This window comes from Bombus affinis, chromosome 5 (genome assembly GCF_024516045.1).
Source record: "Bombus affinis isolate iyBomAffi1 chromosome 5, iyBomAffi1.2, whole genome shotgun sequence".
NCBI lineage: Eukaryota > Metazoa > Arthropoda > Insecta > Hymenoptera > Apidae > Bombus > Bombus affinis.
The window spans coordinates 3,297,095-3,314,569 of NC_066348.1; the positions used below are offsets into that span (position 1 = coordinate 3,297,095).

Consider the following 17,475-nt stretch of genomic DNA (forward strand, 5'->3'; position numbering starts at 1 on the left):
AGTTCATTAAACGAAGAGTAAATGCAGCTACAGCTGTTGTCCTACCAGTGATGATCAGATGCAAAGAGGCAGTGCTCTAAATCATCAAGGAAGACAAAGAAGATGTCCTTAGAAATTATAAACTAGCATCATGGCCTATGATCACGTAAGGTGATCGTTAATTACTTTGTGTATTTATTCAAATCATTTATTCCTTAAACAACCTCAATTTTAAGGAGTAACTGTAATGAAAACTATCCCATGGCTATGACTAACTTATTTATTGTTTTATATAACGACTGTCTGTGGGCTAATGATAACGAAGAAGAAAACTGTCAACTGATATGTCTATGTATACATAGCTTATCTCGGCTTTCTACATCGAACGGAGCGAATACTGTCATACTTTTGTCCGAGTGGGGCGCGAAGTGGATTCTGCATGAATAAAGTTCAGGGTGACACCTTCTCGCGTCATCCCGAAAGAGTTCCTCTTATTAATTTTTTTTAGAATGTGGCAAGTTCCTTAGCAACGGCGTTGGAAAGGTGTCCTTATTTCGACCAATCCATTCGTGGATTGTTATTATTATTATTGTTGTTGTTATGGATGCTTTATTATCACCTGGCAAAAGACCTTGTACCTCAGAAGTATGCCACACCACCCTTTGGATGTTGGTACAGAAGTAATCAAGTATTCGGATACTGAGATCTAAATCGAGCGAGTAACCAAGTAGTCAGTTATATTCGGATACCTGGATGTGAATTCAGTGAGTACCCGAGTATCACATTCGGCAGATCCGAGTAATAGTAAGAGCGCTAGTATATGCTCATAATTAAGTTGATTTGTGTTAATTGAAAATTGAAATCTATGCTGCATCTATTGCTGAAATCGTAAATGAACATTTTTCAAATTATTTGCATAAGTTTTTTTTGAAAACATGCGATGTACGTATATAGCAACGAATGATCAAGATTCAGCATTTTCTACATTTTAGTGTTGAGTACGTAAATACAAACGTGTCTATGAACGATTGTTAGAAATATTTAATAATATTCTAGTCGAAAATATAGATACATGCAATCTTTTTACTTTAAGAAGGTGTAGAGTTACGACAAAACATTTTGAAAAATAAATATAAAATAACCACTAAAAGATATATCTTGGAAAAGACAGAACTTAGAAAGGGACGTTAAATTTTTTTTATTACACATCAAAGATATGAGCGTTTTTGAAGCAGCTCTTATATTAGTTGACCAAATAAAATTCATTAAATAGAATTATAACTTGAAAAAGTATGCAAAAATTCAGAATAAGAAAAAGATTGAAAGTTGGTGTCTCATCTGAAAAATAACCTTTTAAGAACATAGAACTAAAATATATATATGTACATAGATATTATTATCTATTAGATCTATCGATCAAAATGTTTAAAAAGAAAGTCAAATAAAACAGAAAACGGAAACATTAATGTTAGAGTTGTGCACAATGCAGTTATAAAATACTGCGCACACGGATACATAAATATAGAAAAGAAATATATAATTAATTGCTTAGAGTGTAAAGAAATAATTATATAAATCATTAAAAGAGATAAAAATCGTATACATGTATTATCAAAAGTAAAAATTAGATTGTATATTTCTAATACAAATGATGATCCTTGCTAAAGTCATGTTGATAATTACTTCGTCATCAATACTTAATTTTCTTCAGAATTTACTATCTATCTTTATCCATAACAATAATAGTCGAACATAACATTAAAAAGCTAATATAAAGATACTTAACGATAATGCATCTAAAAATCCTAGTCAAATGCGTTATAACTTTTTCGATAAGCTATCTACGCGAATAGTAATTGTAATTTCTTCCGATTACAAATAACAAAAAGTGCAAATGCACAATATAGAAATTAAAAAGGAAAAGCCCAATATATGTTTTAAATAAAATTATCCGAAATATGACATCCTCCGAAAAGATGGACATATGGACGTATATACTTAGATTTATCATAATCAAATAAAACGTTAAAACAAATAATTTTGCTATTCGAATTATGCTATTTCATTCGAATTCAACATTGACATAACAACGCAGATTGCTTCTTGTAATTCTAATACATATTCTGTTTGTAACTTGTCCGGACGAATGAAATTGATACGATTAAATTATATGCTATTAAATTTGATTTTGTTTATTGCTATATGCATACTTTGTTTTATATCTACACATTATTTTTATCTTCTTCAGTTCGTATATAGAATATCACCTAATTTTTGCCTACGATAACAGAAAATTTGCTAAATCAGATATAATACAACGTACTAATCTTTTTCGTTCCTCGCGCTCACCTCTTTTTCTCGTTTCTTTTTCTTCTCTTTGCTGGTATGTATTTATATGCTTTTAAGGAACAGATATATGTTTCAATATCATTTATATAGAATAAAAGCATGTTTGATATTATGGAATATCTGTACAGACAAAATAATCGTATCATATAACCTGAAGTTTAGCAAATCGTATGTATTCGATAACATTTTTCTTACTATGATACTAAATTCGAACTTATATTATGAAGAAAAAAGCAACGATTTTCGCTAATCAGGCAAACATAACGAGTGTGTCTCTACATACTATCTATATTAAAATAATCGAATCACGTTGAAAACGAACGAATCAGGCGATTATAGTATTATTCTAATCTCCGTATTCTTTGGTATGCGTAATATGTTAAATAATTACGATGATTCGACAAAAAGATCTTCGCTCGAATAACAAATACAACGATCTCGTTATAGAAGGCACATGAATAAAAAAAATAACAGGTGGTAATGAGAAACTAGCAAGGTTCTAACTAAAGGTATCTACGTGAAATTATGTTTAAGAAATAAATTGAAAAACTTGGGTCTTTTTATGTAAAGGACTTGGTAATGTTCGTACAAAGAGATCAATCGAAAACAATACGCAATTGCGATGACAAAACGTTTGGTAACAGAAAATATTTGACCGATTACCTACTTCGTGCATGTATTGTTGTATACACGTAGGTATATGCGTGTAAATACAAATACATATATATAACATAAGTATATACGTTTATGTAGAAGATGAAAAATGTATAAAATATTGCAAAGAGACCGAGAGAGCGGCGGATGATTCTAATCGATCAAGTATAACACCTTAGTTAAATTGTTACGATATTTCGTTCGTTAAAGAGACAAAGATTTACGTATCAGATTCGTATGTACATATGTATGTACACATGTACGTATATTTAAGAAAATAAGCATATTTCTTGACACGATAATGGAATAAAGAAATAAAGAAATAAAGAAACAGCTCAATACGCGTTTTCCATTGCGTGCATATGCAGAACGCTTTGGAGAGCACGAAAAGAGCGTAAACGTTAGACTAGAGTGTAACTAAATCTTCGACGTTTATTAGTTCCAATAAGGTTATGACAAAGGAAACAAACGTACGATTAAAGAAACGAATGAGTTTTCGAACATACGCGAATGCTGCATATTTATCGTAAATGAAATTAGTTTCCAATGATATAAATATATTGAATATTGATATATCGATATCGCAGTAAGTGCGGGATGAACGAAGCACTGAAAATTTGAGAAAAAGTTTTTGTTCTGAAAAATAAAGTATATATGTATATCGAACCGATGATTAACGAACCTTGTTTGTCACATTGTAACATTAATGATCGAAAATTGTAAAAATTTGTCTTTGACACGATACGCAAGGATGGCAAGAGAAGAAGAAAAAATGAGTGTGAGACACCTTACACAATCGCCGCATGATCAAAAAGGAAAAAAAGACAAGGAATCTGCTGCTGTTGCTACTGCTGTCCATAAATGATTTGATAGGATAGCGTATAAAAAATAGTATATAAGAAGACGCGGAGTAGGCGGGGTGGGATGGAGAAGAAGTGTTAAGGACGTTGGTAAAGAAAAAGAAAAGAATTAAAAGAGAAAATAATTAGGAGAAATACAAGTATAAAATCGGCATGGCATCCGGCGATGTTTCGCAGGCACCGAGGAAACACGTTCGTCGAATACTCGTACGAATATAGGGACGCAAATAGTGCATGTAGTACGGTTGAGAAAAAGCCATCACCGCACGTGCCAAAGGCCAAGATTTAACGTACTCAATTGCGGCAACTTCATAATCCTCTCTAGACCGTTGGTACTTATCCTGGTGCATCCATAAAGATCGATACATTTCAAATGTTTCATACTCTCGGCAATGGTGTAGAGTCCTTTATCCGTTAATCTGCTGCACTGGCCGATGTTCAGTGTTTCGAGATCGTGCAAGGTCTTTGCGATCTTACAGATACCTTCGTCGCTGATTTGACAGGCAGAGAGAGAAAGTAATTTTAAATTAAACAATCCTTGGGAAATGTGAACAAGCGCTTGATCTCCAATCTTGTCGCAGAACGATACATCCAACGAGGAAATCCTGCTGCCACCTTCCGCGAGATAAGCCATACCGATGTCGGAGATATTATCGCAGGATCGAAGATTCAGTTCGCGCAAGCTAGACATCTTGGCCAGATGTTTCAACCCCGAATCGGTGATACACACACAAAACGAAAGGTTAATGGATTTCAAGGTAGTTAAACCGATCGACACGTGCCTGAGGGCTTCGTCGCTCAACCGCTGACAATCTTGAAGACTCAAATGCTCCAACGCGAGATTTCCCCCGGCTGATTCTCGATTTACACCAGCCAAATGAGCGATACCCAAATCAGATACTTGCCAACAGCTTCGTAAATCGAGTCTTTTTAACTTTTTCAAATTCCATGCTATACAGAGAAGCCCTCCGTTTGTAATGTTACAGCAACCACCGAGTTCTAAATGCTCGAGATTTTTTAAATACTGCACTATCCTACCGAGAGAAATATCCGACACTTGTTTGCACAGTGAAAGATTCAGCTCGATAAGCGTGGCATATTCTTGACAGAAAGCGTTGATTAAGCCTACATCGGTGATATTATAGCAACCTGAAAGATTCAAGGCCTCCAAGTTCGGCACGCCTTTCAAAACATCGCCGAGACCTCTTCGCAATGACAATACCTGGACCCTTTTTACCCCTCTTCTTACCAAGCTAGCAAATAATGCCGGGGCCTGCTTTCTTAGGTGTAACCTGGCCTCAACCCCTCGCCAGACAGACCGGTAATATGCCGCGTCTCTCCACGCGGTACATACTTGGGCAGCGCGTCCTTTATCCCTGACCTCCAGGTAGCTAAAGATCAACGCCAATATTTCAGGATACAGGCAAGAGATATGCGTGCTCGGTACTGTGACAGTACCACGAGCAGTTACTTGCGGTTGTTGCCTCGACGAGAGACCTTGCGCGTACACCGGTAGGCCAGTCGTCGCACCGCTGTTATAATGTGACGGCGCGTTACTTGAGTTATAAAGAATCCCCTGATTCTGCGGCGACGTCGGTATCGCAGCCAGGTGCGGCTGGTGTAACTGATAATAATGTCCTGAACGATGAAGCAACGTTGTGCCGCGACTTGGCGTCAATGCCGGAAGTTCCGTCATCAACAGCTGACTTTCCTCCATCTTGCCCACTGATATATACACACGCGCACACACATATACACGTTTTTCAAAAACTTCTAGCCTTCACAATTATTTTCACGCACGTTTCCTTCTTTCTTCTCTTTGTTTCTTTTTTTCCCGTTTCCTTTGCCTTACTGTCTCTTCCTCTCCCTTCTCTTTCCTTTCCTTTCCTTTCCTTCCTTTCCCTTCCTTTCCCTTCCCTTCCTCAATATCCTCCAGTCCGTCTTTATGGAATCATCTCTTCACACCTCTGACTCTCGCTTTTCCTTTCTTCCATGCACCGCTATTCTCCTTCTTCCTCGCACTCAACGATCTTGTACCATGCACGATTCATATTTCAAGTACAATCTTCAATTCTTTCGTCTAAATATTAATTCGAGATCGACGATAATCAGTCTTGAACAGTTTACTTTTTTGTCGTACCGATCGTTTGATTAAATTTATCAGCAACGGTAAACCCATTCTAACTAACAAAACGAAACAAAAGGGAGAAAGTTCGTCGATTGTTTTGCTTTACGATTTTCTGTCCCACGCGGATCGCTTAGCACTCGCGAAACACCGCATATCACATGTAACACTACCGTATTTTTCGATTCCTATTTCCCTTCTTCCACGCGTTTCGCTTTCTTCCTTCTTTCTTGTTCACTATATTTCTCTCCCTTACTCGCTCGTTCCCTCGCTCCTTCCCCAAGCTCCCTCCTTTAACCTCCCTCACACCGTCCTTCTCTTCTTCTTTTCTTTCTATATATGTACAAATACGTGTATATATTCATCTACTATAGAGTACATACACACACGCGCGCACGCGCGCGCGCGTGTGCGTGCGTGTGCTTGACTGCCTGTGTATATAACGTTATTACGTATCTGTATCTGTAAGCGCGCCCGCAAGCGCGCGTATCTATATACGTGTGCATACGCATACGTCGTGCGTGTCGTGCGTACAATGTGTAGTAAATTTTTCTTTCTCTTTCGTCGATGTTTGTTATCACCCCACCAGCACTTCCCCTCACTATTCTGAACTTTTTCTCGCTTGCGATCGTTGATTTCTTTTCGATTCTGCTCTCTTTACCACAGTTATTACTTTTTCTTAGACGCGATACGAGTATCAGCGATACTCACACGCACACCGCCGTTATCTCCTTTTCAGGTAAAAACAAATTACGAACAAATTATGTCAAGCGTCAAATTGATTCTTTTCCACACTCTGATATTGTGATAATGTCTTTGTATTCACTGCCTTAACGGTTAAACGTGTCACAAAACCACTCGCGTAACTGGCTTACTGGCTTCAAAACGAGACACATTGCCAAAACATAAACCGGTGCGCTGCCAGTCGCGAACTGTTGTTCCAGTTACCTAAAGTTAGATGTCGTGTCGTCGCTCTGTTATAGAAGGAGAGCAAACTTCATTCTAGCAAAATCCCGATTGGCTGCCAGCACTCAAGTCTCAGTCACGTGACTACGTTGGCGAATATCGATTCGGGTTGCGCTGCGGCGGCATTTTTAAGTTTTCGTCAGGAGGTGGGGGTACGACACCGTGTATTCCGAACCACGTTGCTAGAACACCTTTCCTTAAATTTTACTACATACTGTATTCTTATTTTATACAACCTTTTTTCATTGATTTTGATTTTCTTTATTTTACAATACTTTTTTCTTCATTATTAATTTGGAAAAGGAAAGAAATGGAATTCGTTCCTTACGTTTTTTATCCTGTATTGTAACGTTTTAATAATTATCGATAATCTTCATGAGAAATTAAACAGTTACAACATTATTTTCGTATAACTTATTTTAATTGGAATTACATAACATTACGAAATAGTAAATAGTTGCATATGAGAAAGTAAAATAAAAATTCATTATAAATATATATATAAGATATATTTCTATTAATATATTATTTAAGAAATAGAGAATAATTACAAAAATTTATATACTGTTAGATAGATGAAACATTTTACAGGCAAAACAAAGCGAGACAATGTTACAATGACATTACATGAAAATTATAAGTAAATTTGGAATAATCAGTTCATAAACTTCATTACGCATAAAATATCTCCCATATTTTAATTAACATAGCTTATTTTTAAAATGGTAAAGTTCTGTAACATATAGTCTATATTTAAAAGTAATTATTTAAGAGAAATTATTATAAATGAAACTATTACAATAGTATACGTTAGAAAAATTGAATATGTTTAGAGGTAATATTTTTGTGTAATATACAAAATAATAATACATAAACTAGAATTTTACCAGTATTTGACTCAAATATATATTGACTCTGATGTATAGTAGGTAATATATATATGAATTACCTACTATATAATGTTACTACGCGTTTATATGCTGCGTGGCACGTGTATGTATATATATTTACACGTTGCTTTGTGTATTATATATATATAAAATATTATGTAACTGCTCAACTTAATATTAACCAATGTGATAAATATTTCATACAATTAAAGTTATTTAATAATATTTCTTTTCGTCAAAACAGGAAACACGTTGAGTAAAATCAATTTAAAATATATGAGTGCTACAGATTTTAGAGTTTACTGACAAAGGATATGTATATATGTATGTATGTGTGTATGATGTATGTATATATATATGTATGTACCTATGTATGTATATATATATAGTATGTAAGTATGGATAACAATACTAGTATCATAATATATGTATAAATTACACTGTATATAATTTTACACGTCTATAACAATACGTTATATGTAATTCTTATTAATTTATGTGGCTACATGTAAAAATTTTTATATTATTCTTTTTATATACAAATATTACAGATTCTCCTTTAAAAAATGTGAGGTTACACAATTTATATTTGCATCTATACATATATGTGTGTATACAGATATATAATAGATAATTTTTGTTTCAGCGATATTAGATAATATTTTACCGAATATTTCTTAAACCGTTTATAATTCATATTACTATTTTTAATTTATATTATTCTTTACCAATAAGTTTTACTACATTTTAAACATAATCTAATTGAATAAACAATTTTCTCTTTTTTTCTTTCTTAAATTTTATTCTCTTCTGCTTTTGAGATTTAATTTTTGAAAAAAAAGTTTACATATATATCTAATGATTTATAAATTAAAATAATGTAAGTAATTTTAATTACTTGAATAATACAATTATATTATATTTATAGTACTTGATCTTATAACATATACTTGATCATTAAATGAAAATTCATTCCTAATAAGAAAAAAAGATATATCGTACAATAGTCATTAGTTCCATTACTGACATTCTTATTATCGACCCTTTTGTATTTAAGGGGTTCGAAGGAATCCTTTATTCCTTACAGAATGCCTTCATTAGTTTTATAATTGTTTTTAAAGAATAATCATTAAAAAGCAACCTTTCCATATGTAATAATTAAATTTGAATTGAAACTACAATACAAAACAACTAAATCAACTAAATTAAGGATAAAATTTAAATCTCATATGACTACAAAAGTTAGCTTTATATTCCTTAAACTTTAATTGTTTTTAATTTTATATTTTCCTATATCCTACTCATTATAAATAATATGCACTGATTGTTGATAATTCCATGTTTATTACATATCCTTATTTATTATGCAAGTACTATTATTTCTACATATATATAAATTTATTAATTAAAATTATTCATTATGTATCAATATTTAATGATTCTATGTATTTTTTAATTTCTATTGTTAACTTTTAGTTCAACAAAATTTTGGAATGAATATAAAACATATAATGGCTATGAAATATTATAATTATTATAATATTATTTAGTATTAGTTTCACATAAATTACATAGATATAAGCAATTAATTTAAATATACACGAGATAAATTTATCTTTCACAAAGATGATTAATAATTTATTTTAGCATTTAGTAATGTACTAAAGTTTATATTGCTATACATCACAAATCTTGAATTATATAAAAAATAATGTTATTTAGGAAAAGTAATGTTATACATATTTGTTGCTTTTAATGCAGGGTTTTTAATCAACAACTTTGCTTTACGAACCATATATCTTTCTTCATTATAAAAATTGGAAATAAAATTAAGAAAATTTTTTAAATAAAAACCATTCAATTTAATAAGAAAATTAGTAAAAAAAAAACTAATTTAATCCATATTCCCTATTTGAAATCTTATTCTTATCCGTACCTAGAATTCCAGAAATACTTTTGATATAGTTTTAAAAAATTGTATTGTAATGCGTAAGGAAACACATGGATTGTATTGCATGGATTGTAAACGCAGGAATTGTATTGGAAGCGTACGAAAATATATTATTTTACAAAAATTTCTAATATTTACTATCTTGTATTTATGGTATCAAAAATAAAACAAAAGGGGTTAAACCAAAAAAGAAATTATTCTAACATCTTCTAATATCAATGCTTAATGTTACTTTTTGTAAATAAATTGATTTAGTCATGACAAATATATTTAAACTTGTTCATATTTCTTGTTGATTTTTACACCTTAATAGTAACTACTTAATAACAATAATTTTTGCGAACAGATTTTTATTTTTTTATAAACTTTTTTGCAATATTATATTTATGTCTATAATTTCTGAAAACAAAAAAGTATATAAAAATGCATGATATCCAATGCATTAATTTATAATTATCATAAAACTTAAATGTGAATAAAAATGGGAGAGGTAATAAATATAAAAAAAATATGAAGTATATTCACACACAACACACATATACACGTAGATTCTATTTATTTATATTTTAAAGTATATAATAATTCATATTACAATGTTATAACTGTATAACAGTAAACAATATTGAATATGCTTGATTGGAATATTTGTAATATGCCACTAAAACTGGCAAGTAGAATATTTACACATTATAGGATGCCGCTTCATTCCCTCATTTGAAAGATATGTTATTTTGACCAAAAATTTGTAATATCAACTACAATAATTCACGGAGCTATTCTTAACGGTATTACAGCGGCAGCTAGATAAATATCCTAACTATTATCACAGATGATAAAATACGTTTATTGTGTTATTATAGCACATATAATATGTCAATCATATTTATTATCAAACTTGGCAAATTATTACGTGTTCAGAAATTTGTCTTTTCAATAATTACAAAATGTTTAACTTTAATTGTTTATATGTAATACATACTTAAAAAATTTGCTAATAATTTTTACTTAAATTATTATGATAATGGAAACACTTATAATAGTTTCAACAATGAAACTGATTGCGAACAAAATAAAAAATTCAGTTCGTATTATTTAAAAAATTAATTATTTGAATTAAGTTCATAAAAATAAAAATCACAAATGCTAATAGTATTGTATTAACATATTGCAAGATATACTTTACAGAATTGAAGTCTACAACATATATTCATATTGAAAAAATAGTTTTAATTTTTTTCAATTTGTTAATTCAGTTTTTAAATAATGAATAGTCTGTGTTTATATTTTAATTGAATTTATAATATTTAAATTGACACAGTGTAATCTTTCCTTCATCAATTAAACAGCTAGCCTCTGTTATACCGTAAATATATTACTGTTTATTTCAATTTGATTTGTAAAGTTCATTCTAAAGCGTTATCAAACTACAGGAACTTTGTACAATGAATATGCACAAAATTGCCTGAACCTGCTGATGAAGATAGATCGTCTTCTGTTTATTAAATAGCACGTCTTATCTATGTTGAATTCACATTATGGTAACTTGTTAAGAAAAATTTATCCGTAATCATTCAAATCTCACATACATTATTTTACGTTTTTTCATTTTATTCAATAAATTTAGATTGAGCTTTGTACAATATATTCCTTTATCTTCTACTTTATACCACTTTTCTTTATAAATAATATTTTGCAGTAAAAAGAATGGATAAGAAGCAGCTATGTATATAATTTAATTCATTTTTCTTTTTTGTGCTAATTTTTTGTAAATTGTAAATTGTACAATATAAATAGGCCTTTATGTTCCTAATGCCACATTCAAAATATGCAGCTTGTTGAAAAGTGTGTTACTTACAAAGTTACTTTCACTAAATAAACACTACACACTCATAACATTTGCATCCTATGTATATTGAACATTACTAGCATCAAAGTATATTTCTATGAGAATACAATCTTCGATGTTGTAATTTAGATACAAAACTTAATAGTTTTAAAAAACGTTGGTATTACATTACATGATCATTTTGTTGCTATAGCATGCTCTCTGTTTTAGTTTTGTTTCATTTTTGTTACTCTATTAAATGGTATTAAGAACAGATTGCATGCTTATACAATTCTGTTAACAACACTTCTTTTTATGCTGTTTTGTGCTTTTCCTTAAATTAACTGTTTCACTGGTTTGTATAGCTTGTCGTTCCTTCCTTTCTTTTTTGGTTCTTAATACTTGCCGTGTTATAGCCATAAACATCTAAATGCAACAAATTGATATAAATTAAAGTTATGTCACTGTCAAATTTAACATATTTATTTATTTATTTATTTAGTACTAAAGAAGAAGTAAAAATTTGTTTCTTTGAAGTTTAGTTTTTAAAAAAATTAGTTCTATAGTACTCCATAAAATAAAGAAATGATATAATCTTTCTTACAGAAATAAAATTTGATAGAAATATGATCATTTTAACAGAAAGAAAAAGATGGCTGTATAAGACTAATATAGCAGATTAAAAATAAATAAGCAGCAATTTGATTCGTATTAATATAAAATATTAAGTGTATATTTTTTAAAAATACTCTTCATTGCGATATTTGATACAACTTTCTAAAAAGATAATCTTATTAAATGATTGATTGGTTTGAAATTTGGTACATATATGGAGTAAATTTCCTTGGTATATAATTTTTAAATATCGATATTCAATACAGCATATATACATAAGGACAGAAAATGATAATTTCTAACAATATATATATAAAACAAACCAATATTTCGACATCAAACACAACTTCACAAAATTTTACATAAATAATTAAACAAAAGTTAAATAGGAAAGTGCCTAATTATTTGTAGTTTATATCAATACACTTTCCATAATTCAAGAAAAAATACCATGATGTATACAATATTTCTTATTTAAAATAATATTATGCATTTAATAATATTATAATGACAAACTTTGTTGGTCTTCTTATTGAATATTTCGTATTATAAAGAAATTATAAAATATGCAGAATATGAAACTGATAGATACTATGTCTTCATATACCTACATAAATGAAGACAATGTAGTAAAATATGTGTAGCATAACAAGTACAACTGTTAGCGTAGCAGTAACAAACACTATTTAAATCTGATAAATGTAATAGTAAAAAAAAGATAATGAAAAATATAAATTATTAAGAGATAATATCATATGAAAATTATCGTATGAAAATTAAAAAGAAAAATTATTTTATAAAATTTGTTAGGAAAATAGACAAAAAGTCTATGAGTTTCTGAGTAATATATGCAATTGCTATATTGTTAAAATATGTTCATATTCTTATTTAAAAATACAATCATTAATTTCAAAAGATAGGTTATCATATAGTGGCATTTAAAAAACTGTAAACAACATTGAAATAATCAATTACTAATAATAAATATAAAATATATATATAAATACATTGAATTATATCAAATATTATATCTTACAAATTATTATTTATAAAAACATGTTATAACATGAATCATAGATATATGTATACTGTATCATACTTACTTCTTGCACATTTATATTGTCTTTAGCAGAAGTTTCAAATAACTGAATTCCCATTTGATTAGCAAATCTTTGTGCATCTTCTGTTAATACCACCTTTTCATTAGGTGCATCATTTTTATTTCCTACAAGTACCCTGTTGACCACATCACAATTTTGTTCGATTTCATGTAACCATCTTTTAACATTAGCAAAAGAATCACCACTGGTCACATCATACACAACTATAACACCATGTGTTCCCCTGTAGTAAGTTGAAGTTATTGTCCGAAAACGTTCTTGTCCAGCTGTATCCCAAATTTGGAGCTTTACTCTCTCACCATCTATATCCACAGTTTGAATTTTAAAATCCACTCCTATTGTCGTTATGTAACTGCCATTAAAAGTATTGTCAGCAAATCGTAATAGCAGAGAACTTTTACCTACTCCTTAAACAAAAAATGAAAAAGAAATGTTGAATATAATTTAACAAATACAGCTCATATAAATACAAATATGTTTATGTAATATAATAAATATAGATTATTATAATCTGATAGATGATAAATAAAACATAACTATTATTAACAAAAATAATTTTTATATAATAGAGAAAGCCCTAGCTAAGATGATACAAATTAGTTTCTCAAAGCTTACTAAATGTAGTGACTTTCTTTGCCTTATTATTATATATTACAATCTTTAATATTATTAATGGAGTATCTTTAATCAATCCATCAGGAAGTACTTCATTTTTCAAATAGTTTCCTTCAACATTACCTAAAACATTTATTTTTATTTTGTGTAATTACAAAGATGTGATAAAAAAATAAACACACAATTTAGTAATAGACAGATACGATATCTATAGTATAAATATAAATGATATTCATTCTTTGAAAACATATTAGAAATAATATATATAATCAACAATAATTCCAATGACAGAAAACAACAAAAAAATATATTTACGAACCATAGAGTTCGAACAATTTAGAAAAATTAATAATTTTCTCAATCTAACATAACAAAATTAGTTAAATTTTAAATAAATAGCATTTTAAATAACTGAGAAAGTAATGTCTAAATAAGCAAATAATAAAAAACAGATGCATTATATGTTATATATGCATTTAATAGTATTGGAAAAAATTAATTGTAACATTTATCCAAAGATATTTTATATAAATCATTTGTTTAATCAATTTATAATAATCTTAATATAATTTTAATATGTAATATAGTATAATCTTAGCTTACATTTAATTATCTTTAATTACATCTGTACTATCAAATAATTTGTATTTAATATTATGTCTGATGAAAGCATATTATGGGTGATTCTTTAAACATTGTAACAAAATACTTCATTTGAATTCTGTATTTACTACTTTTGAAAGAATCAACACTTACAGAATGACACTCCTTAAATTACAAAACTTTACGAAACTCTAAGATAAGGCTTGATATTATAATATTTTGAAAAAGTTAAAAGATATTTAAAATAAGAAAAAATTCAATAAATATATTAATTCAAACATTAATTACTAATACCAATTCAAATAATAATATATAAAATTTGATGTAAGACATAATATATTATTGCTTTTACTGAAATGAAATATTATATGATAGGCACATTTTCATTTATTGAAATTATAGTGCTAAACATGTTTTCAAATAAAATATGTGTACGAATATTCAGGTTTGTTAGATTCATCCCAAATTAGAAAAAGAAAGTTAATGACTAAATTAATAATTATATCATTGTTTCTTCTCGTTAGTTAAAATCAAATATATATTACAATTACAAGAACATATAAGATATACATTTATTTTACTTTGCATATATGTATATTATTGATATTATAGCCTTCAAGATAATTCCTCAAACGAGGGAACCATCAGTACGATAAACTAATAATAAAATCATAACATTGAACATAATCTACTATCACTAATCAAAGTAAGTTAACAAACTTAATAAAATGCAAAAATATAAATACAAATTAATGAAATATACATAAAATTATGTAAATGTAACAAAAAATAGTTTTTTTCATTAAATAATGAAATAATTTGAAGATTTAAATTAATTTTGTAAATTCATTAAAATTGTATACTTTCAAATACTTTGTAATAAGCTATATCATAATATCTTGAACAAAATATTAGCTTAATTCTTATAATAATATTCTTAAAAATGTTTAATTTAATAAAATAAATAGGAAAAATATGTAGGAAACATATTTCTATTGTCTTCATAAAAAAGGAATTTTAATGACTCATTTATATTAAGTACACAATAACACTTCATTCTATTTTATTATTTATATTTTATTATATTATTATAACATCAAAGTTTTATAAAACTGCATTTAATATTGAATATTAAAGCATTTTTTGAGATTGCCAAAAAATTTTTGAATATATAATATATCCAGAAGTTTCAAAGACTCTTACACGGTAAAGATTACGAACTTGTTCATCATAATTACTTGTAATATAATATAAATACATATAAATTACTAATTTACTTAATAATATTAATTATACAATTCTAAGGAATCTTATGTATATTCTTAATTGTACATTAAAAAGAAAATCACTTGTAAATAGCAAATTTTAATGAAGTTTTAAAAAAGTAAAAATTTCCTGAATGAAATTTTCTTCTTTTGTTATTATCATATGAAATATAATTTTCTGCTAATTTTGATTATGATAAAGTTATGTTGTCTATTTTTTATCAAAAATATAAATAGCATTATATTCTTCTGTATAATTATTAACTTATCATAGCGTACAATTATATTTGTTTATTATTGAATATATTTAACAGCAATGAAAATTTGTGCACTTACCACTATCTCCTATTATTAGAAGCTTAAATAAATGATCATATTCCCGGGCCATTTTGACATGTATGACGTTCAGGTCTATCAAACGTTTCCTCGTAAAAACTGTTCGAAATATAGACGATACATTCACCGTATCGTAAATAGTTTGAATTATCTATGAAAAAATGCGGAAAATGAAATTGCTAACTTGATATAAATTGAAACAACGTTTGCGGCTTAGTCCAAGTAAAAGACTCCGGTATCAAATAAGCGCCATGTTTATTTGCCGTGATATCACAATTCATTATCACCACTGAGGAAAAATTATATTCGTTAACAATGATAACTATTTCACATTAATTTAAAATAATAATTAGTACATTTTATTTATTTCAAAAGCCATATTTTTATGAAAGAAAAGAAATTTAAATGTATTTAGTAATAATTATCATTAAAGTTAAAGAAGAAGAAAGTTATCAGAAATATGTGTGTAGGCACATATTTTTTAACAAAAAAGTAAATGATCTCAAAATATTAAATAAATTACAAACCACAATTTTGCATTACTATTCAATTAAAAGACAAGTATTTATTTGTAAAGATATAGCAAATGTCGGAACACTATATGTGTACATACATGAACATGATTTATCAATATCATTCGTAACCACATGCCTATGGCACTATTTCATCCTTTACTATTATAAATTCTCATTATACTACGACTATATGTGCATACGTATATGTATGCATATGTATGTGTATGTATGTATGATATTAAAGAAAACCTGGTATGAATAATTTAAAATATAAGAATTTACTAGATATTCGTAATGATTCTTTTGCTCTACCTCTCCTTCTCCTTTTCCATCTTATTCTTACTTATTATTTCTTTTATTCTTTACTATTTTTTTTCTTAACCTTATGGAGTAATATTGCAAAGATGTCGATGACTTCAGAAAATTGTAATATTTTTTATAAATGTGTAAATAAACATTAAAATACCAAATTGTTCATTTTGCTAATTTATATGATAGCTTATAGAAAAATACAAAAAATGTTTGTTATGTAGTCTTTATAACTCTAGTCTCTCCAGCGACTTTTTAATATCTTTAATGTAACGTAATAAATCTTTATTACAATGCCCTAAATGTTTAGCATAAATAGGAGAATATTCTGTACAAAATTTGTTAATAATTTATATATGCATATGCAGGAGTAAAATGTAGTTTTCTTAAGGACTCATCTAATTGAAGGTTATCCCAAAGTATTACTTACTATTGTATTATTCTTATTCTTACTTAAGGTGTACAAATTCTAACTCTTTCCTACACAACTATTACAA

The 17,475-nt window shown here is 28.4% G+C and overlaps 2 protein-coding genes across 3 annotated transcripts; both read right to left on the reverse strand.

The window, feature by feature from the left end:
• Positions 1-3,066: 3,066 nt before the first annotated feature.
• On the reverse strand, positions 3,067-5,792 carry LOC126916979 (F-box/LRR-repeat protein 14). Its single transcript, XM_050723356.1, has one exon. It carries the CDS (start codon positions 5,557-5,559, stop codon positions 4,102-4,104), a length of 1,458 nt encoding a protein of 485 aa, XP_050579313.1. The 5' UTR covers positions 5,560-5,792; the 3' UTR covers positions 3,067-4,101.
• A 4,521-nt stretch (positions 5,793-10,313) lies between these two features.
• Positions 10,314-16,931, reverse strand: LOC126916764 (ras-related protein Rab-35). 2 transcript variants are annotated; one of them, XM_050722882.1, is made up of 4 exons: positions 16,768-16,931; positions 16,155-16,443; positions 13,318-13,742; positions 10,314-12,025 (listed from the first exon to the last, which is right to left on the reverse strand). In XM_050722882.1, the coding sequence occupies exons 2-4, from the start codon at positions 16,204-16,206 to the stop codon at positions 11,897-11,899; spliced, it is 606 nt and encodes a 201-aa protein (XP_050578839.1). In that variant the 5' UTR covers positions 16,207-16,443; positions 16,768-16,931; the 3' UTR covers positions 10,314-11,896. The 2 variants fall into 2 exon arrangements, with proteins under 2 accessions (XP_050578839.1, XP_050578840.1); XM_050722883.1 differs by having other exon boundaries at positions 16,682-16,931.
• Between the last annotated feature and the right edge of the window lie 544 nt (positions 16,932-17,475).